At 34.7% G+C, this 23,814-nt stretch overlaps 1 protein-coding gene and 1 long non-coding RNA gene across 7 annotated transcripts in view; one reads left to right on the top strand and one right to left on the bottom strand.

The window, feature by feature from the left end:
* Positions 1-15,183: 15,183 nt before the first annotated feature.
* On the bottom strand, positions 15,184-15,809 carry LOC130052275 (uncharacterized). The gene is made up of 2 exons (XR_008800631.1): positions 15,546-15,809; positions 15,184-15,336 (listed from the first exon to the last, which is right to left on the bottom strand). It is a non-coding gene; the product is annotated as an uncharacterized LOC130052275 (long non-coding RNA).
* A 5,094-nt stretch (positions 15,810-20,903) lies between these two features.
* Positions 20,904-23,814, top strand: part of LOC125679970 (beta-1,4-galactosyltransferase 1-like) — a 75,999-nt gene continuing 73,088 nt past the window's right edge. For 4 of the 6 annotated variants that reach the window (XM_056156693.1, XM_056156701.1, XM_056156684.1 and 1 more), the window contains exon 1: positions 20,921-21,188. In XM_056156693.1, the coding sequence (XP_056012668.1) occupies positions 20,948-21,188 (241 nt within the window). In that variant the 5' untranslated portion in view covers positions 20,921-20,947. Of the gene's footprint in view, positions 21,189-23,814 lie in introns of all 6 variants that reach the window. The other 2 variants (XM_056156705.1, XM_056156678.1) reach the window with 1 other exon arrangement.

Below are 23,814 nucleotides of genomic sequence, written 5' to 3'. Positions count from 1 at the left end.
GATCCCACCCCGAAAGTCTAAACCCGACCCATGGGCCTTGAATTTTACAATTTGAGAAGAGGACAGCACGCACATCAGAACCATGCATTTAATTTATCTCCCATAAAGTTCTGTGAATATAGATAAGAAAAATGGTTTTTATACACTTTCATATGTGGCCATATAGGTCCTGCCCAAGGACCTCAACCTCTGACCCAGGAGACATAAAATTCACAATTTAGGTAAAGAGTTTCATGGACATCATAATAATGCATTTAGTTTTTCTAAAATATAAATGGGAGTAGAGAAGATTTTCTAAGATTTTACAAATGTTCACTATTTGGTCATATTGGCCTTGCCTTAGGGCCTGAATCCCTACCAAGGGACCACGAATTTCACAACTGTGATAGAGGGCTTCATAAACATCATAACCATGCATTTATTTGTCCTCCCATATCTGTGGGAGTAGTGGAAGTAGAAAAGAGTTTTGAAAATGTGGCCCTTTTGTAGCATATTTGACCCCGCCCGTGAGGCCCAGGGAGTAGTAAGGCCATAAATTTCACAATCTATATTCCTCTTATCTTAGAGATGTTTCACACTAAAAATGGTAAAAATTGGTCTTGAAGTTTTTAAGAAGTTAAATATGTAAAATTATTAACGGACGACGCATGACGACGGACGAAGACCAACGGTATTAGGACAGCTGATTGACTCAGGAGATCTTAAAAAAAAAAGTAATGATAGTATGAAGTAATCACTTTACTCAGGTCCAAAAACTGTATAACAGTTTGAAATTGAAATCGCTAGGTCTTTCCAAAATGATGGCTACAAAAACGAGACAAAACACGGAGAACATGACAATTCCAGCTTTAAGACATGGGTTGCACCTCTGCGTCTCCTCGTGATGAATGGCTTTTGTAACAGGATTACAAACCTTAAAAGGATTAGAGAAAGAAAAAGAAACTTAAATCAATAAAAATCAGTGATTACTCTGGGAATATGTAGCACTGGTTATTTGAAGTTAAACTACAAAAGAATGTCTTACAAAAAGCACAAGGAAACAAGAGGCCCACAAGCCTTATCGGTCACCTAAGTATCAGTTAAAAGTATCACTAGTCCCAAGGGCTACTAAAACTATCCTGTTCTGAATATTTAAGCTAAATTCTCATATTCAGCAAACCTACATATACAAAACAGGATGCGTTCTTAAAGCTTATATATATATATATATATATATATATATATATATATAACATTTTTGTTCCACAATCCTTTGTCTTTTTAAGCTTTTATATAGGAGAAAGTCCACTTGTAGTGAAAAGCTTACCTGTAGGTGTCCAATAAGTTTACAATTGCTGTCCATTATTTTTAAGAATGTAAGAATGGACAGATGCTGTCCGTTCTTAAAAATAATGGACAGTAATTGTAAACTTATTGGACAGTGCCAGGCAAACCCAATAACTTATTAGACATTTACAGGTAGGCTGAAAATAAGAGAAAGACAATATATTTGTCAAAGAGATACAAATTTAATTCTAAATTTCCTACATGTAAGAATCATCACAGACATCGAAAAAAATCACTGAAACACTTAAATCTATATTGCCTCTTAGTAGAAATTTCTGCTTCAACTTTAAGATTCACAATTTTTTTTTAATTCCATTGGTCATTATTATATCGCATCAAAACTTAAATTTGAAAGACATATTTCCATTCTGTATTTGAATTTCGCTGGATTCAGAGACACATCCCGAAACTTCTTCAAAACACTTTTTATGTTTTCTTTATTAGCATATCCTAATTCTGAATTATTATTTTCGCTTTCATGTATAATTTCATTTAATTTCGCGAGATGGGCGTATTGAGTTCTTTTGGCTGGCGATAATTATTTCCTCATCCAAATATTGGAAAACATAATGCTTTTCAAATCAAAATTTGGTTCCAAAACTTTCTCACCTTCCATATCCAGAATATAACACTTGTGAAGATAATATTTGCAGTACTTTCATTAAAATCCTTAAATTTTGATTGTGCAATGAAAACGCTCTCCCCATTAGAGGAAGACATGTTGAAATGGCTCAGTACTACAGAGTGAGTGAATATAAAACCTACAGTACAAAACTATTTACCTGACACTGTCCAATAAGTCAACAAAAGAAACAGACTTCTACGCAAGACTGGTTATATTGTCAGATTATTCAAAAATAGCTTTATTCACAATTATCATTGCTAATTGGTTTACCAGAAACAGTCCATTCTTAGAACAAAAGATGTAATGTTTTAAGTAGGATAAAAGCCTCAAATTGTCCATTCTGTCAGAGAAAGAACTGATCTCGGTCCTACGGGCCTCGATCAGTTCTTTTTCTCACAGAATGGACAGTTTTTGCCTTTTATCCTTTACATAACATTAACGCGAAATGACTAGTTTTGACCTATTCGAGAGTAAAACAAAACTGGAGTTGTAAAATTCACAATTTTGGTACACCCTTTTCTGATTTTCCTAAATATGCATTTAGTTTTTATATCAGCAAACCTCAAGAGGTCTTTCAAATGATTAAGACAATAATCACTATAATAATTTTGGGGTAACCCTAGAGTCGTGAAATTTACGATTTTTGTAAGGACTACCTACTCCTTCTAACTATCCATTTAGTTTCAATTCAGTATAAATAGCATTACAGACGATATTATTTAACATATACACTATGTATACCTACTTTGGCTCCGCCCTGGAGTCGTTCTAAAACCTCTACCCCGGGGATCATGAAATTTACAATTTTGGTAGAGGTAATCTTGTTCTACATCACTTGCATTCAGTTTTTCTTACACATGAGGGGTTCTAGAGAAGATTTTTTTTAAAAATTCGTAAATGTTTAGCAGTTTTTGCCCCGCCACTAAAGCCCCTGAGGTACAGGAATCCTGAAATATACAAATTATGACATCCTTGCCCCAAAGATGCTTCATACCTATTTTCAAAGGAAATGAAATGGTAGTTATCATGAAGAAATAAAAAATGCTCAATTGTTAACGCATTTAATCACTGGCCATTTTTGCCCTACCCTATTACCAAAACCCCTAACCCTGGGATCATCAAATTTACAATTGCGGCAAAGAACTATCTATTCTTTCTAAATATCTATTTATTATCAATAGCGTGATGTCTTAGATGTTTTACACATAAATACTATATACCAAGTTTGGTCTCGTCCTGGAGACAAAACCTCTACCCCGTGGATCATGAAATTAAAACTTTTGGTAAAGGCCTTTCTGCTCTACATCAGTATGTGTTTAGTTTTTCTTGAACATGTGGGGTTGTTCCAAAGATGATTCATACAAATTTTAAAGGAATTGGAATAGACGTCATCAAGAAGTTAAAAGAGTTGTATTTTTCACATATTTAATAACTGACCATTAAGGCCCCACCTTGACTCCAAAACCCCTAACCCTGGGGTCATCAAATTTACAATTGCGGTAAAGGACTATCTATTCTTTCTTAATATCCATTTAATATCAATTTAGTATCAATAACGCTAAAGAATATGTCATTTAAGTGTTTGACGCATAAAAACTTTATACTACGTTTGACCCCGCCCTAGAGTCAGAACCTCTACCCGGGATCATGAAATTAACTATTTTGGTAGAGACCCTCCTGTTCTACATCAGTATGTATTTAGTTTTTCATCTACATGTGGGGTTCTAGAGAAAAGGATTTTTGAAAATCGGTCAATGTTTGTCCCGCCCTTAAAGTTCCAAGGGTGCAGGAGTCCTGAAATTTACAATTTATATCCCCCTTGTCCTAAATATGCTTCATACTAAATTTGAAAATAATTGCAGTGGTAGTTATCAAGACGAAGTTAAAAAATGTTTAATTGTAAACGCACGACGGACGAGGACCAATTGCAAAAGGCCTTCCGAGTTTTCTCAGGTGGCCTAAAAAGTCTGCTTACCTCAGTCATAAATTCGATAACAGGAATGTCGATGTCTAATGAACTTGGATGGCATTGACCAGATTCATTTGAATAAAGGTCATCACATTAATTTGTACATTCCAGAAATCTTTCATTGGTTAGCCCTAGATGACACTTGGATAATTGTTTACATTTGTCAAAGACTATTTGTCTCCCACCAACTTTGTCCATGTGAGTGAGAACTCCATATAGAGGTATAGCTAAAAAGATCATATTCTTTTTTAAAGATTCAATGGACAGTGTGATGGTCTGTACACTGTATGTGATAGTACGTCATTATGAAGAACAGTAAGAGACAATGTTTCATATAACTTGTTTTCAGTGGAGGAATTTCATACCCGTTATTATTTGATTTGAATACATGTAAATGTTTTGTATAAAGGTTATATCCCTATAATCTGTTACTTTATTCCATAGAATATTTTTTTTTTTCAAAATCCGTAGAACCGTTGCAATTTTCAACGCACCCTGATACCCTAAAAGAAACGATTGATTGATTGTATATTGTTTAACGTCCCTCTCAAGAATATTTCGTTCACATGGAGATGTCAACATTGCCGGTGAAGGGCTGCAAAATTTAGACTTATGCTCGGCGCTTACGGCCTTTGAGTAGGAAGGGATCTTCATCGTGCCACACCTGTTGTGATACGGGATCTTGGTTTTCCCCAGCTCATCCGGAAGACCGCCCCATTTAGTCGCCTTTTACGACAAGCAAGGGGTACCGAGGACCTATTCTAATCTGGATCCCCACAGGACAAGAGAAACGAGGAATTCCTAATGCGGTAAGGGTATTACTTAACTAGGTACTCGGGCTAACCATTGTGCTTATCAATAAATTATATTTTCCTAAAGGACAAGGTACGTTTGGGGCCAAATTTGGCCCCGCGTCCAAATTAAATGATATTCCCCAAAATTCTTTCATATGATGTATACTTCCATAAAATGGTTATGATGTCTTCGTAAAAAGCTTTACTTATGTATAATACATATGTAAATGCAGTATAGTTTACGATAACGTTGTGCCATTTTGACGTTACTTTATGCGACTTCTTGAACAAGAAAGCTATATGTCATGAACTCAATATGAAAATAATCCAATTTATGTCGCCATATGCTCAAAGTTTTATTAAACAAATGTGCACTAGGATTTTATTTGAAAAGTTTAATTGATTTTTTCCGAAAGTTTTAATCAATTGTAGATGATTCGATGCCGCGGATGCTGTGATTTGAAGGACGATTAGTGTAATTGTATCTAAGAATTGTAGAGCAACCCATATATATTCATTCAATTTTAACATTGTATTTACATTTGGATCCAATTTGCATTGTTTTATTCTAAATTAAATGAATATCATATATGTACGTAGCACGTGGTTATGTTAAGTTATTCTTGTGTGTATATGTACACTTTGTTCTTCTTTTTTTCCGAGCGCACTAAATGTTTTCAGCGAAGGAACACGCACTAACCAATGCTACATTGGATTGTATATGTAGTAAAAAGAACATGAAATTCATTCAGAATATATGTGAAAAGAAATATTATAAAACGAACTTTTTTTTAAATTCAACACATGACAATGCGACCGAATGTGAACCTTATAGGATGTGATAAGATTTACAAACAATGTAATAAGTTCTACACAGGAGTTGACACTGACACCATGAAAAACCTAACAAATAATAATCTTGTCGGTATTATATTCAATGGTTTAGCATATACACTTGCATCTATTAATTACACTCTTTATTTGAACAAAAATATATACAGGCTCCTGACAATTATCTTTATATAACAAATCTTTCAATGCATTAGTATTTACGCAAAGGAAAAAAGTTTGAATCATAAATCATATCATTGTCTCAAACCACGTCCGAAGTCCGCATGGGAGAGGATCGTATATTTTTGACCCCCCTCCCCTTCTACCTTTTGATACATGCCGATTTAGTCGGAGATATGAAAACAACTTTGGTTTCCCTATCTAATAAATCATTCAACAATTCCTTTTCGGCCAGTTTCTAATGGTGAATGAAGCAGAGACTGTCTATTAACAGTACCAAAGTCAATCACTATGACAGTGCATCAGCATATATAATGCCGTCAGTCAAAAGTATTTATATTTTCCAGCAGTTGTCAAAATAATGAAAGGTGTAAGATCTAATCAGTTTTTGACACTAAGTTTGTTCACTATACTAGTGAAAAGGACTACTAGAATCTATAATTTATTAGTCCTGCTGATTTGTGACTAGTCCGGCTGCTGAAAGTAGACGACCGAGTCGCGATGCGACGAGGGGAAGAGTTTGAGAGGGGTTTGTCCCCTCTTAAAGAGGGTGGGAGTCCGGGGGGGGGGGGGGAAATCTAGATGCAAATTGTTCATTTGAGACAAATAAATGAACATTTTATGACCAAATCTAGCCTCTTTTTCCTGAGTCTCTCATCAAACCATCATATTTATGCTTGAATATCATGAAGAATACGTCGATGTGTAACATAGAACCGTATTTTGTCGAATATGATATGCACTTTTTTCAAAGATTTTTGGTGTTAAAAAGGGGTGCGCATTGTTTACCAAATAGGTTTTTTTCCCAGATAAACTCGGCGGTTAATTTACTCGGAGACATATCGTATGCTTGTTCACCTAATCGATCTCAAGAAAATTACTACAGAACGTAAAATTATAGAAAATATTATACTTAACAATATGTAAATAATTAAATTATTATAAAACCGCCAATTAAGTTTTATTTGATCTTAGATTCATATTAGATATTCATCATCGTGCAAAAGTGCCACGATATCATCAGACCGTGACCATGACCGGCACATGTTTTTCGAAGCCATCGTTGTGTACAAGGACTTCGTCACTTGATTTTGTCAGACACATATTCAGGGTACTTTCTGCATGCTGCACGATTTCCATGGATCTGGGAATATGTGATTTTCTTCTGTAGTAAATGACACGCGACTGACGTACTTCATCTATCTAAATGCAGCGAAATTTCGGAGTTATGTTTGAATTCTTTATTTCACTACCGTCTCCAAATAATGGTAGTGTACGATTACAACACATTGAACAATTGTTCAATACTTTTACTTTATTTCTATAAGGTCGGCTATTTGAATTATTTGAAGTTTAAACAAAGAAAATATCGAGTGTTCAAACTTTAATGCTACAAAATATCATGCTTTGCTAAAATTAATATATTATTACCGCGCTGTATTCAAATTCCTGTGCTTTGTTGAGAACTTACATTATTTCCACAAAGATTTCTAGTGAAATTCAAATTGAAAAAAGCCAAGAATACTGCTTGGTTAGAATGTTTACATTAATCACCGGTAATTATGTACAGTGTATATTGGGAAAAGGATATCAAACAATCGTTCCAGTTTTATACAAATGATAATATTGTGCTCTGCTTTAGTCCTCATTCCTTTGTGCACAAATTACATGCAACTTTAATTCCAGAGGAGAGGGGGTGTCCGGACCTCCGCTCTAGATCCGCGCATGATTCGGATATAGTCATTAAGCGGTGTTTTGTGCACATGCCACTAAATGCTAAGTGACCGACGGTGAGTGGGATTGTTAGAGTGTAAATGCAGGAAAAGAAAGTTCTCCTTATGTGTGAAAATCGCGTTCTAATATTTCAACACCAGTTCCACGATTTAATGATGAAAATAGTAACCAATGACTAGCTATCATGTATTTTTAAATAAGACTATATCACAGAACACGTGCGTCAGTTATCGATAAATGTAAGGCGATTTTATAAACAAATAATCATTACAGCGACGTAGCAACAGGGGAATTTGGCCCACGTTCTTTTGTTTTGAGAATGTAGTTTTTCCATAAATTTTACATGCGAATTTTGATTTATCCCACCCCCTTTATGGTAATACTGAATGCTTGCGAAAATATAAGTATGAAACGATTAGAGTTGTAGATCTGTTGACATTGATTGTAGTCAAGTCGTTCGTTTCTACTAAAAATGTTTTCTTAAGAAATGTTTTTTATCTCTTTTTTTTATTTTTTTATTTTTTTTTTTACATGTAATGATCGGGGTTCACCGGGTTTTGTCCTCTTGGAACACACAATACAAGCGTATACTTTATCTTGTAGCTTACAAATGAGTAATAATTTAGATATCTAGATACTACATCGTTTATCTATCAACTACCAACATTCACTCTTATAGCAGGGTTACATTAATTGCGTTGATATCATTGCGTATCTATATCAAATATAAAATTGGAATCGGAAATATCAGTGTCGAAGATTCCAATTCTCTGATCACACTATCTTCTTCAATGCAAACTACGTAGAGTCTTATAAAATTTAATATGCTGTACATATGCATATTATTTATTCATTAAGTTTGTATATATGAACACCATCAACGTTGAAATTTGTATTACAGATGAACGCGGGAAATGGTTAAACGTTAAATTTAATAGTCTGCTCATTTAACAACCAAGTCGAAATTTTGCTAATTATTGACTTTCAACGTGATTAATTTGTACACAAAATATCTTTGTGGTTGTTGCATGTGCTCTATCTTTAAAATGGTTTCAAAGGCATAAAAAACGGCTAATTTCGGCGATTTCGGTAAATCATGTCAATCGGAGATAAGGAAAATGACGTCACAGAACATATTACGTCACTAATTTCCACATGTATCATCAGGGCAAATGCCCTAGTGCATAATCATAATGATTAAACCAAGTGAAACCACATTCTAAATTTATCGTAATTTTGTGGCGAAATTTGGGCCTTAATGTACCTTGCTCTTTGTCCCACGTTATGTTTTACATCAATAACAAAAATCATTGAAATGCTAAGTATTGACTATTTTGCAATATGGTATTCAAATTTACCGCCACTATAAAGTATGACAGCAATTGGTTGAATGTTTTGATGTTAACGTCCCTTCCAAAATCTTTCACTCATATAGGGATAACTATTACGATATAATTATGAACAATTAGTCCAGAACAGTTCGCGTTGTCACGTTCGCGTTGTCTTTCATACCCCCAAAATCTCAAGCAACTAAAAGCAACTAAAAGCAAGTCTTCTAAACAATAACCTCACTGAACATTATAACAGAATATTTTACCTGTGGCCTTCAATTCAACAGTTAGATATATCGACGACGTATTATTTATTAAAGGGAAATGCAACCCAAAATATTTTTACATAACAAATGATAGGATTAATCATATGACAGAGATTTGTCATACAATTTTGTTGATATATGGCCTAGATAAGCTTCAGTACTAATTTAAAAACGTCAAAAATTGAAATCCCCGCGATCTATAGAGTCTGCCATGATGTGTAACTCTTTTGTATTCAAGACCACAAAAATCAATAATTTTGACGTCACACCGTCTGTTCCGGTTTTGAATTCTCTTCCACAACGTTATCGGTCCTTCGGGTGCTTGGGTTCAGGACCCCCCCCCCCCCCAACCCCGCACCCCCACCCACCCAACCCGAATAAACTACATGAGTTGATTTAATAATTATTGTCTTGAAAATATGTCTAATGCATGTCAACAACGTCTTGCATACCCATAAAGTCCAAAATAATTCAAAATAAGCCCTTTTTAAAAAAAATATCCTCACTGGTTATTATAACAGAATTTATAATAACCAGTGAGGGTATTTTTTTAAGGGCTTATTTTGAATAACATGTGTTTTGGACTTTATGGGTATGCAAGACGTTGTTGATATGCATTAGAAATATTTTCAACAACAAAATAAATTAAATCAACTCATGTAGCTTATTCGAAGGGGGTCCTGAACCCAAGCACCTGTTAGATCATCAAATATGTGCATGTGGTAGATCTTACGAATAAATAGGTTGATGTCTTCCTGGCAAGCAGTTAATTACAATAATGCGAAAGGGAGATGTGAAAAAAGGTTGTTAGTTTGTTTTCTTTGTTTTTTATTTGTTTTTTGTTTTTGTTTTTTTTTTCTCGAAATTCCCGACTCAACTAAGTCATTTGAAAAGAAAAGACTACGTAAACTGTGGATCCATCATTTGCGTAATGACAAGCTGAGGTTCCAGACATTTGTATGAAGAACGTTTACCGTCTGCCTAGTCTGCGACTTGATTGAACGTCTTCCTCTCACAATTTCTTCTTGTGAAAGAACGGGCTCAAATCTATACGGCTCCAAACTTAACTGTTCGTGACTTGTCATGTGTACAGTGCTGCTGATGAAATAAACCGGATTAGACGGTGTGACGTCATAAATTAAACTTCAATGGCCACTCTCTTAGCGGCGAGTAATTTAAAATACAAAACAGATTAATATTGATTTCATTGTTAAGCAAGGATTTTTGTTGTTAAAGACTGTCAATTACGATATCAGTAAGTAATACTTTATTCATAAAAGCAACTATGTGGTTAGGGTTGCCTTTCCCTTATGGTGTTTATATCTCTCAACTGATTCGATACACAAGAGCTTGTTCTATGTATGGTCAGTTTTTAAATCGAAGCAGGCTGTTGACAAACAAGTTGATTGTACAGGGGTTTCAACAGTCTCGTTTAAAGTCAGAATTTCGCAAATTCTATGGTCGTTATAACTATCTAATTTCCCAATGCAACCTACCATTGGGTCAAATGCTGTCTGACGTGTTTCATACCGATTGTTAAGGCGTTCTTGGGACACTGATTTTCACTACGGATGACCCCGTTTACCTGATCAAGATATAGGGCTCACAGTGGGTGTGACCGGTGGACAGGGGATGTTTACTCCTCCTAGGCACCTGATCCCACCTCTGGTATATCGTATATCCAGGGGTCCATGTTTGCCCAACTCTCTATTTTGCATTGCTTATAGGAGTTATGAGATTGATCACTGTTCGTTATCTTCACCTTTCATCATTATAACAGCCATAAAATTTGCGAAATGCTGACTTTAAACGAGACTATTGAAACCCCTGCACCATCAACTTGTTTGCCAGTAGACTGCCTCGATTTCAAAACTGATCATATTGTAAAGTAAAACTTATACGGTACCAATTTTGATGCACCAGATGCGCATTTCGACAAATAATATATTATACTGTACATTCTACTTAAAACTGTAAACCGTTATGTCCTCCCCGTTCCTTCACACTGACCTGAACTTGGTCAAGCTGTTAGAAATATTCTAAACATAAACATTGAGTAGAGGTATAAAATGTTTCATATAATAAATCTTAATAAATCTTTTTATCAATGTTGGATGTTTTCATATGATTTTAAAACTTGATTGGTAGAGATACAGTCCCCCCCCCCCTATGAAATCGTATTTACCACATTTAAGAGAAAGTGGAGATCACCTGCCAGTAAATTATAATAAGTTAATGTGTGGGAGTTTTCATTTTGCGGGTTTATTCATATTTTTATGATGTGAGTTTATTCACACTGAGTTTTTTTTATCATGTGGGTTTTTCACAGTTTTCATTTCAAATTTTGAGTTTTTCACACTGATTTTATCTTTTACATTGTGGGTTTTTCTCATACTTATTTTGCAATGTGGGTTTTTTACACTGGTTTGTTAACAATGTTGGTTTTTCACACTTTTTTTTTAGCCATGGTGGCTTTTCACACTGGTTTTATTTTACAATATGGGTTCTTCACACATTTTTTACGATGTGGGTTTCTGACACTGATTTTTCATTATATGTGGCTTTTTCATATTCTTTTTCTACAATGTGGGTTTTTCACACTGGGTCTTTTTTACAACAAAGGTTTTTCACACTAGTTTTATTTTTGACGATGTGATTTTTTTTTACGCTGGTTTTGTTTTTGACGATGTGGGTTTTTCCCACTCGTTTTATTTTTTACGATGTTGGTTTTTTCCACTAATTTGGTTTTTACAATGGGTTTTTCACACTGGGTTTTTTTTTTTTACGATATGAGTTTTTCATACTGGTTTTTATACAATGTGTTTTTCACACTTTTTTTACAATGTTGCTTTTTAACACTGTCTTTTTTTTAACAATATGGGTTTTAAACAATGTTTTTTTTTTAGTATGTCAGTTTTTTCACACTGTTTTTTTCAATGTCGTTTTCTCACACTGGTTTATTCACACTGTGGGTGGAGAAAGAATGGAGTCCTGCATGGGAAATGCCACTTTGGCATTTACATGTACTTAAGCGAGAATGTGATTGGTCGTTTCTTTTCTTTAATATTCAATTATACTAGCACATACTGTACAACGTGTATTTACTAAATCAAGAAGCTCTCGTGAAATCATTTACTAAATCAAGAGTATCTCATGAAATCATTTACTAAATCAAGAAGCTCTCATGAAATCATTTACTAAATCAAGAAGCTCTCATTGAAATCATTTACTAAATCAAGAAGCTCTCATGAAATCATTTACTAGGTGTTGAAAAGTTACCTCTTTTCGGAGAGTTGGTTGTCGTTCTTACAAGGTCTAGTAGTTCCAGTGGAAGATCTGTCACAGCGGAGGCTAAAAATATTACTCTGTCAATCTTTATTTTTCTTTTCGGAAAAAATGCATACTCTCCTTGCAGTCCTTCTTCTCCATGTAACCCAGATTTTTTTTTAAATCTCTGCAAGATACGCATTCTTATCACATTTGTAGCACTTGTTCTAAGCTTTTCAGCACCTTTCTTGAAAAGACACTTGAGCAGGAATGTTGCAGATATGAATCCTGCCATTTCTATATTGCAAGAGAGGTCGCCATCCACTATACTATATTACATGTTACGTACGTTTCAAATAGTAAGAAGGTATGCTTTGATTTACACCATTATACAAAAATGACACCCCTAATTAAGGTTAAGCACATTTGCCAGAAACTTGCAAATGATATTCTATTTACATGTACAACATTGCTACTTCCTTCTCATTCAGACTGTGATATCCGTCACATCATTACAGAATTACGAAATATAGTACGCGTTTTTGTGAGTGTTGTAGAATAATCTCCGATGTCGATAAATATTGCGTTGGAAAATAAACGCTGAGGCGTTAGCTGAGGTGTTCCGAATATAATCACAAGACGAAGGAGGATATTTTGTACAATCCACAAAACGAACCTTGCTTTTATTATACCACGGTCCAGAAATATACGGCTGATTGTTTCCCTATCCAGCTACGAATTGGGTCACTTTGTTACGTCATGGCAGCTTCCGAAACGGAATATCCGTTTTAGTTGACAAAAAAGGTGAGATAGTAGGGACTACGGTTTTAAAAGATTAGTTAATTAAAGTCAGCATTTCGCAAATTCTATGGTCGTTATAATGATCTAATTTGCCAGTACAATCTATTTTGGGGTCAAATGCTGCGTGACGTGTTTCATATGGGTGTTGCTAAAACGCGGAACGGAATTCAAGAATTAGAATAATTAATGTAGCTAAGATAACACAAACAATCCGGGGGAGGGGGTGCTTTATTTTGATTAAAATCAAAAGTTTGGAAATTTGTTTACAAGCGGATAAAACAATTTTATGTTAAAATTCTGCATCATAAATTGATTAAGCGAAGTAAAAATTTAAATAAGAATTTAAAAAGCGTTTTACAAGAATTATGAAATTCCTGCATTGACAGATGTGTTAGCAAGCAGGGACACCTATGGATAGAAAAAGGAAAGAACAAACGTGGCAAAACATCATTAACCACATGTACTTGTATTTACAAATAATACAGTGTATGTGTGTACCTACAACAAGGGGTGTGGTATAAATGAAACAACAATAATTCATGATCTTATTAACTCAACAAGTTAAACATCTTGTGTTTGATTTATTATTTTGACTTAGTGACCGCAGTGCTTCAATAGGGAGGTATTCTTACAGTTTATTTCTAAACTAAATACTTGATCTTAACATTTAGATTAATAATGAGATGACCTTTTATTAAAGATGAAATGCAGAAAATAACTACGGGGAATCACCCAATGAAAAGATGACTACGCAACATATATTTTGCAAGTTTATTGGCGATGATTGGCCATGGCTCCTTATAAATGTGGGAGCCAGGCATCAATTCTTGCCTTAGAGGGCATCCCTAAAAACAAGCAAAATATTTGAGCCCTGGGAACAGATGCTCAGATTGCTTGCTCACCTAGTCCATAATAGAAAATGAAAATGTCAATTGAAGTAAAGTTAACATAGAAGCACTACTGGTAAGCCAGAATGCCGCCAACATGTGGAAACGTTGTCCGCAGCCATGACGATTGGGAGTCATTGATGAAAACAGTCAGGTTTGACTTGACCTGTAATATAAATCAAAACAAAACGAAACAGCAGTACCCGTAGGGAAGAAATACATGTAATCAAACAGAATGATAATCATCAACCAGTCTACAAAATTAGTACACGACTATCAAATTGTTAGAGTCCCCCCCCCCCGAAAAAAGGGGGGATATGGGAGGGAGGGTGAATTTTTCTAGCTGAATGAGACAAAAGCACAATATGACGTCATAAGAGCTAACCGCCGACAGTTACGTGCAGCACTAAAAAAAACCCGGTAACGACTTCTTATCGTCAATGTAGCAGAACGAGTGAAAACGAGTGGATACAAGATTAAATAATCTGAGAATAGATAGAATCATGAACGAGCAGCAAATCAATATACGTTTCCCTTTGATAAATGGATTTAACCCCAAGTGGTTAAATCTTATTATCAAAGATGAAATGCAGAAAATAACTACAGGGAATCACCCAATGAAATGATGACTACGCAACATATATTTTGCAAGTTTATTGGCGATGATTGGCCATGGCTCCTTATAAATGTGGGAGCCAGGCATCAATTCTTGCCTTAGAGGGCATCCCTAAAAACAAGCAAAACGTTTGAGCCCTGGGAACAGATGCCCAGATTGCTTGCTCACCTAGTCCATAATAGAAAATGAAAATGTCAATTGAAGTAAAGTTAACATAGAAACACTACTGGTAAGGCAGAATGCCGCCACGAGACGATGCTGTGCATCGTCTGCGCCACCAGTAGAGCTATGCCCCATGTTGTGGGCTTTCTTTCTATCAGAGGCCGGTGTTCGAAGGAGAATGAACAAAAATGTGAAATTTGTTCGAGCTTTTAAAACCAGTTGGTAGACCCCCCCCCCCTCTCCCCCATGAGAAAAAAAAAGACAACCAAAAAACAAAATCCCAACAAACAAATGATATGGCGCCCCTACATACATATTAGTTTGTAAATATGTGTCTATATATAGGTCACAAACTACCAGGAAATGGAGGAAAATTCGCCTTCAGAAGCCCATGTTTTAATTTTCAGATTTTATTACCATGGCAACCAATTTTCAAAAATAATGTATATGGTTCTTGAAAGCACACATGTGAAAGATTTTAAAGGTCCATCATGACATCTGATGCTAGCCTGGAAATGGGTCGAGATACACTCAGGCACCTGCCATCCTGGAAGTAAAAAAGCAACAAAAATGAGGAAAATATACCCATTTTCAACCCCTCCTAATTCAAAAAAAAAAATTTCCCCAGTATAATGACAGATATCAACTTTCAGCAAACTTCCTAACCTTTCCAACAAGGCCAAATTTGCAATAGGGTCCTTGATTCCTTTTCGAGATATTTTACATCAAAGATGCAGCATGCTCTTTTCAACTTACCGTTTAAAGTGAAAGTAGAATTGCCCGCCTAGAAGTCAAACTCTCATACATCTCACAGTCACAGTTTCGAATCCCATAAAAAGGCACTGGATCAATGTAGAATGGTCACCTCCCTATATTAATACAGATATCAATAACAATGAAACTATTTAAATTCTATAAAATACTCTTTTAACATATTTACATTTTAACCCTGGTCACTTTAGCTTCGTATTGGCAATTCGCCAGGTATATTGAGACTATAGGTATATACTGACGGTTTAATCCCGCCTATAATAGTCAAAATGGAACAAACAAGATAATCTACATCCGTCATAGCGGATATATTAGATATCTGGTAGACTGGACTAAGTGAAAAGAAAATCATATATTAGTGTCAAGTATGACAGACTATGACCCAATTAGTCATAGCGCAGCCATGGCCCTTCTTCCCCGGTTTTAGGAGATGCAAACACAGTTGAATCGGACAAAAATGTTTGCAAAGCTTGCTGTAATCTGTACAAAAACAAGTCATTCCCGAGATTGGAAAGGTGAACTTTGTCTGACGAGAACAGATCAGGACAATATGAACGTAGCTCAGGGTATCGAATGTATTTTCCACCCGACCTCTTTAAAAAGGATGCCACAGGCCTATTTGTCCGATTCCTGATTCTCTCTAAAGTCACACAATTCCTCTCACCCCTCCATTCACCCCGAGGCAAAATCTGAGAGCAAACTAATGTAGTGGATGGCAAAATTTTTGAAAGATGCTGTAGCGTTTTTATTATGTTAAACCTAAGTTCAATCACTAATAGGGGACTTTGGAATAGGCATTGTTTTAATATTTATCATATTTCTGTAAATTTGACAATTTGAAGGTATTTTAAATACATATTACTTTAGTTATCCGAAAAGTGCCAAATTTTGATTCATATTTTCTGAACAATCAATACTAGGTGTATTCAAAATAAAAATCAAGAGAGTCGAAAATGCACATTTTAACGGTTGCTAGGCAACTATTTCAGGCCAATTTCCAACACAATAAAACAAGAATATGTGCAATGTATGCATTCAAATGATTGTATTCACTGAAAATAGATTCAAATCATCAGGGTTTACAATAGTTTCCTGACATTTTAGATAGTATCCAGCGTAGGACTTGTCAGTTCAGATATGTCTTGACGCTCGATGGGAACAGACCTTTCCATTACCACATATTACACTCAATAATTTTAATATGTAGACGTTTTGTTTATTATCAGCTTTTGTAGTTTAGTTGTAGTTTTAGATTCCTTTTCTATTTAGTTTTCTTTTCTATGTAAATATTCTATCGTCCTGAGGAAGGGACAGGTTGTCCCTTCCTCAGGACGATATGATATTCACATAGAAAGAAAACTAAATAGAAAAGGAAACTAAAACTACAACTAAACTAAAAAAGCTGATAATATATATATATATATATATATATATATATATATATATATATATATACTTTGAAATTATTCTACATTCATGTTTGAGGTAAGCTTTGAAGTCTGTCTTTAGGTACAATTTTGCTGCAAGTACTCCTCAAACTGGGAAATCTGGCTATTATCTGATTTAAAGGTCTCCATGCTTCTCAGAATTCCTATAAGGGTTTCAAACCATGCAGTTCCATTTGCAGCCAGATCGTTAAGCTTGTGATGCAGGACAAGTAGTCAAAATCTTAAATAACGTGGCCCTTGAAAGAGGATGAAATAAGTTTCTTCGCAACAGGACTGGTAAATGTATATTTGTACAATGGTTGAATGGCGGGCAGTCCTGATAACTTGTGGAAAGGTTATAAGTTGTGTACTGTCAAGACACATTTCTTTTGCACTAAATGATGTTACATGAAAATATGTTTGCAATTTTTTTTTAGTATACCATGTGATCAAATGTGCATAATGTCAAAAATACCTATTCGTTGAAACATATCTTTTCCATATATGCAAGCCAGTTGCTATTAAAAAATTATCCTACATTGGGTAATCATGGGATGTATTTTTTCAAAGTGAAGTGCAAGTTATTTCAATGAATGGAACATTTTAATCATATCCATTTGATGAAGACATACTTTGGCATTGTTGATAATTATTGTGTGCCTGGTAAAAAGCAGGATTTAAAGAGGTCTAGTGTGCATGCTCTAAGATTCTTATCCATTCTCAAACAAATACGCTTCTCCTGTTCCTGAAGTACAATACCTATTTTGAAGAAGATGAAAAAATATAACATATTTCGAAATGAATTACAACTCATCATTCGATGCCAAACAAAGGGGTTCAAAGACATTGAGCAATATTTCTAATGTCATGATTAATTCGACCTTTGTCTTTGATCTTATGTCTTCAAATACGAACAAGAGGTTCACGGGCCGTATTCCTCACCTGAGTCATCTTGGCCCTGTTGTAGTGATTTTCAAAAGATTTGTTTCAAATCTTTATTCCCATGAAATATATTTAACACTAAATTGCGGCCCAAAGCTAGCCCAAAACGTTGCGATATAACCTACTTGAATTCACACAACATGGGGATGCCTCGATACCAATATGACTAACATGACCTTGCTGTTATGGAGAGAACATCTTTTTAAAAAATCATCTTTCAAGCATACATTTCCAATAAATGTAAAATTTGATCCATTTAGTAATCATAACTAAAGGGTTCATAATTTGGAGGGGGAAAACTTCAATCGAACTTAGGACTGTTTGCATTTTGATATGATTTAGTGTGGTTCTGTGACACTTACACTGTCTTAAGAATTTCTTTCAATCAAATTTCGGAATAGTCTAATATAAATCTCCAATTGTGGTTCAACCCTACCCCCAGGCCCATGAATTGAACATACAAAACTTTGAAAACTTGTTCATGCATGCATATTGATATGGCTAATCATGGCCATTTGTTATTGAGATGAATATTATTAAAAGATGATCCATACATATACCCAAATACAACTTCGATCACTTATTGTGGCCACACCCTACTTTCCAGGGCCACAATTTGAACAAACTTAAGTGTGCAATATATATGGGTTTAACCCTACTTCGACTACTAGCCCTGTTTCTTGAAAAGATTTATTAAAAAAATTCCTAGTATACTTTGATTCCCAATGGTAATCGAATCCACATTATGTTAAGGAAGCTTTCATGTAAATTTTAATTTTTCTGCCCTAGTGTTTTTGAGAAGATTTGTTATTTTAAAAAAAGGACACCCCTATCTTTGGATTTTCTTGATTACTGTGGACATTAGGTTTCGTGGGGGTTCAATTTACATAAATTACCGGGTACCTTTATCCCTCAACTTACAAACTACAATGAAATTCACAATTTATATAATGTTTCAATCTACAGAAATCATATCCAAATTACATCCCAATGGAACTGTAAAATCTGGATAATCCACAAATTGGTTCCAGTGAATTTAAATGATTCCATATTTCTTGATTATCTCCCCTTTGGAGGGAGCATAACCCTTCATTTGATTTGAACAAGCTTGAATTCCCTTTTCTCAAGAATGCTATTTGCTAGATTGTCTGACATTGGCTTGGTGGTTCTAGGAAAGATGAAATTTTGAAAAATTTACAAGCAGACGAACAGACAGACAACAGCTCACTTAAATATTCCAATCGGAACAGCACTCGGCCTATTCCAGAGAATAAACATTTATTCTCCGGAATAGGCCGACTGATGTTCCGATTGTTTAATGTTCAACTCAGGTGAGGTAAAAAGGATAATCTGCTCTGTGGTTTATCAGAATACCACGTTTGTTGTTAACCAAGCAATGAGTGTGACTAACAGCTGCAAACTTAATCAAGTAAAGGAAAAGTTAGCTCAGATGTTTGAGTGGTTTTCCGATATCTGTGTTGATTTAGGAAAATCAAAATTAAATTGAATGGTGGAAGTGAGATTCAAATAAAATCAGGAAATATTTCATTGAAATTGAAGTTCTGACATTGCACTGCAAGTGTCTTTGTTTTGTGAATTGAAATATACATTTAGTGGAGCATTTTAAATTCATGAATTACATATATTAATTTGCGTCTATATAGTATTGTTGTTCGTTCGAAATCCACTAGTTTACCTGTAACCGTCCAATAAGTTAAAAATAAAACGTCCATTTTAAATCAGATTTTATAACTTATTGGATTGTCCCTGCCATTTCAAGCAATAGAAAGTATTAAAAAAAAGAACAACGGATGACGTCATACCAATGTTTCAACATCGACTGTAATGCAATGTCCTTTTTGTAGTCTTTCAGCTGCTTGTGTTATAACTGTCGTGAGATCTAACATTTCAGCTGACTCACTCTGATGACCATTTATACTAATCTGATCAACCATTTTGACGGTCTTGGACAAAGGCTTCGGTATCTTACCGTCCGAAGAAAGTATGTGTTTACTTTCACAAATCATACCGACTTCATCATTCATACATTGTAATTGTTCAGAATTTCAACCATATACTTACAGGTACTCCGTTTGAGCTGCACAAAACCAATCACATACTCACTACCACCGAAAAACACCAGCCTTTAATCTCACGTATGCGCTATCCTGTAGGACTGTGCTATGGGCTCGCTCAGTTCTTTCTCTCACAGAGTGGACAGTTTATTTATGGCTTATATCTTTTAAATACTAATTATAATTATCACTGAAATACACGTCTCAATAAATAAAATGATATGTATGCAACGTAAATGTGTCACGATTCAACGACAATTTTAAATTTGATTCAATGAAAAACATTTAAGTCACGTTTTAATTACAAGTGAATTTCATAACTAATTGATTAATCAAATTTCACCTAAGACTGAGTTTTTGTAAAGACCTATGCAATCATTATTTTATTTATAAAACGTGAAATGAATAAAATACATGCATAAAAGAAAAAAATCGACAATTTTTAAAACTGTCACATGAAATATATCGTTAATACGGACTATTACAGTATTTGAATGATAACCGTAAAGAACAGTCAGTAACTTTTATAATACTGTACAAAATGTACGTTTCGTTCAAATTCATTTGCTTTTTTCTGTCTTTTTGTTGTTGTTGATGTGATGTGGTTCTAATATGGGGTGGGCTACCCTAAATGTAAAATTAAGATGATTAAATTATGAAAATTAAGATATTTTGATAAAATTAACCAACTATATATATCTTCAAGATATTGCAATTCTAAATGACATTGTATGCTAAGGTATGATTATAATTCACTTGAAAAAGTTAGTGTGAATTGGAAACAAAAGGTTTAAAACCACACTTTGATTTATACAAGAACGTGCATGCACGTGGTACGGCCTATTACATAATAATCGAACACACATGATACTTAAAAGTGAAGAAACACGGAAACCGTTATCTTTCGAGATTGATATTTTAATCGGAACGGTTCAGTTTAGACATGGCTTCGAGGATGATGATAACATACTTTATATACATTTCTTTGATTGCATGTATAATTTACTTACTATATTCTCTGATCATTGAAGATTACGGCTATTATGTAATCAGTTTGCCTTCAGAATCTGTTATAACAACAGCTAAGTATGGGATGTATGATGAAATCAATCTACCGCCAGAATCTGAAATAACAACAGATCACCACGGAAGACACATATGTCCACAGCATTCACCGATCCTTGGTGAGTTTATTGGAATTGTGCTTATTGAAATTTTATTTTTATTTCAGTTATTTATCATATGAAACGTGCAGTTGTAATTATAGGTATACCATTAAATGGCAGTTAGTGCAATTTCATGTATAAATTCAGAATATATATTCAGTTGCACTACTTGAAAGCGTATTATATTTACGATACAGTATCGTTTAAAGTCAGTATTTCGCAAATTCTATAGTCGATATAACGATGTAGTTTGCCAATACAACCTATCATTAGGTCAAATGCTGTCTGACGTGTTTCATACCGATTGAGGGGCCTTTGTGGCCGAGTGGTTAGAGCATCGGACTCAAAATCACACGGCCTCTCACCTCTCTCGGCGCGGGTTCGAATCTCGCTTGCGCCGGTACGTGAGAAAGTTTCCCAGTTTACTTTCGGAAGGTCGGTGGTCTCCTTCCAGGTACATTGTATCTGGGTTCTCCTTTCCACCAATAAAAACTGGGCACCACCAGAAAACTGAAAAATTATTGAGTGTGGCGGAAAACATCAATCAATCAATCATACAGATTGTTAGACCGTTCTTGGCACATTGATTTTGACTACGGATGACTCCGTTTACCTGATCAAGATATAGGGCTCACGGCGAGTGTGACCGGTAGATAGGGGATGGTTACTCCCCCTAGATACCTGATCCCACCTCTAGTATATTCAGGGGTACGTGTTTGCCCAACTCTCTATTTTGTATTGCTTGTGGGAGTTATAAGATTGATCACTGTTCGTTATCTTCACCTTTCACGTAGGCACCTATAATTATACATTGTATAAATGTGGAGTTTTTTGGAAAGAGAAAAAATGATAGATATCTGTAGAGTGGAACAAAAAAGTATACCAATAGTATTTTATTTAATTGAGGAGTTCCGAGGATTCTGATTGGCTCATATCAAACAAACTAGATAGAATAGAATGTTATGTTCACCAATCATTCAAGATGAATATTATAATATTTGATTTTCCAACATCGGGCCAAAATTAAATTGGGAATTTCCAGTTAGATAAGAGTTTTTATTATTTTCAGTCGTTCGAAGAAAACTCGCCTTTATAATCATTTTCAATAAAGTCTTGCACTTAAGCTGTAGACAAAGGTGGCTGATCATTTTGTATCTGTATTCATCGGCATGTTCTCAGTATGATATTTTCCTAACCCCCAAGGTTCAACATTCACCTCGCCTTCCGGGTTCATTGAATACCAGTATTGTTCTTTCCGGGTAGAAAAAGCATCGTGATGAACTCAAAATTGTTCTGTGTTGTTCAGACCATAACAACATGTAGTTAATTTTCTAAATCATATCGCTGATATTTCTCCAATATCTTCCATATTCTGAATATCAATAATATTGTTAACAACATGCATTTCTCATTAGTCAGGAATCTCTCGATATTTATTTTTAAGCAGAAAAACTACACCAGGGAAATTTGATATGGATGAAAAGTGGAAGATACGTGCAACAATATATTTTGAAATTGAAAACTTTCAATTTTACTTTATCTAGCAAAATTTAAATATGCAGTTTTATTAGAAAGTAATCTGATTTTTTTTAAATCCCTGCTGGGCTCGAACAATCGATCTACAGTTGAGCAATCGACATTCTAACCTACTGAGCTACTCAATTAAATCTAAAAGTCAGCCATTATGACAATTGTATTTAGTTTTGGTATCCTTTTACATGTACATGCAAATATGTAATGTTTTATTGTGCACATTATCAAAGTTTGCATTTTAGATATAATTTATCAAGATATCCACCACACGGTATGATCTGTATATCAAAACTTGTAGAAAAATTATATTTCTGGAAATGCAACTCAGTCTCAAATATATGTTGTGACTTAATTGTGTTCACAAAATAAACAAAAAATCCATGCATGTTAAGGAGTGGATTAGCTTGAGTTTAAAAGGTATGCATATGTTAGAATTATTCTGATTTTTGAAAGTAGGTCAGACTCTAAGGTGAAGGCCACGACAAAAAACATTTTGGTACAAGAAAGGTCTTGTCATAAGGAATACACATGTGAAATATGAAAGTCTTGGCACTAAGCATTCAAACTGTATGGTCAAGATTAATGTTTTTTTACAGACAGACAGACTAAAAACTATATGTCCCGAATCGCCGATTACGGAGGCAACAAAATATACTCTTTATTGCTTAAGACATACCGTAAATCTGGATATTTTGCATGGATTTATTTTTGCGAATTTGAATAAAAAGTCTATATGTTCATTTTTGTGGGTTTTTTTTTTATTATTTATTTATTTATTTTTGCGAATTTATGTAAAAATAATTTAATTCTTATGTATCCTTGTCTCTGATTGGTCAAATTCCAATTGAGGAACGCAAGTTATTTTTGTATAACCTGGTTTGGTAGGGGGGCACACCCCCTTGATTGATTGATTGTATCTTGCTTAACGTCTCACTCGAGAATTTTTCACTCATACGGAGACGTCCACACCCCCTTGACAATCAGATACCGGAACTATTTTGTTTTTTCTCTTTTTAAATTTACATTGCAACACTGTTTTTAGCCTTCTATGGAATAGAAAGTCAACGTGTACAATAAGATACTTCGGCTTGATACACATGTTGTTTTCTCG

The sequence above is a fragment of the Ostrea edulis genome, chromosome 1 (genome assembly GCF_947568905.1).
Source record: "Ostrea edulis chromosome 1, xbOstEdul1.1, whole genome shotgun sequence".
In the NCBI taxonomy this organism is placed as follows: domain Eukaryota; kingdom Metazoa; phylum Mollusca; class Bivalvia; order Ostreida; family Ostreidae; genus Ostrea; species Ostrea edulis.
This window is presented reverse-complemented; position numbering and strand designations above follow the sequence as displayed.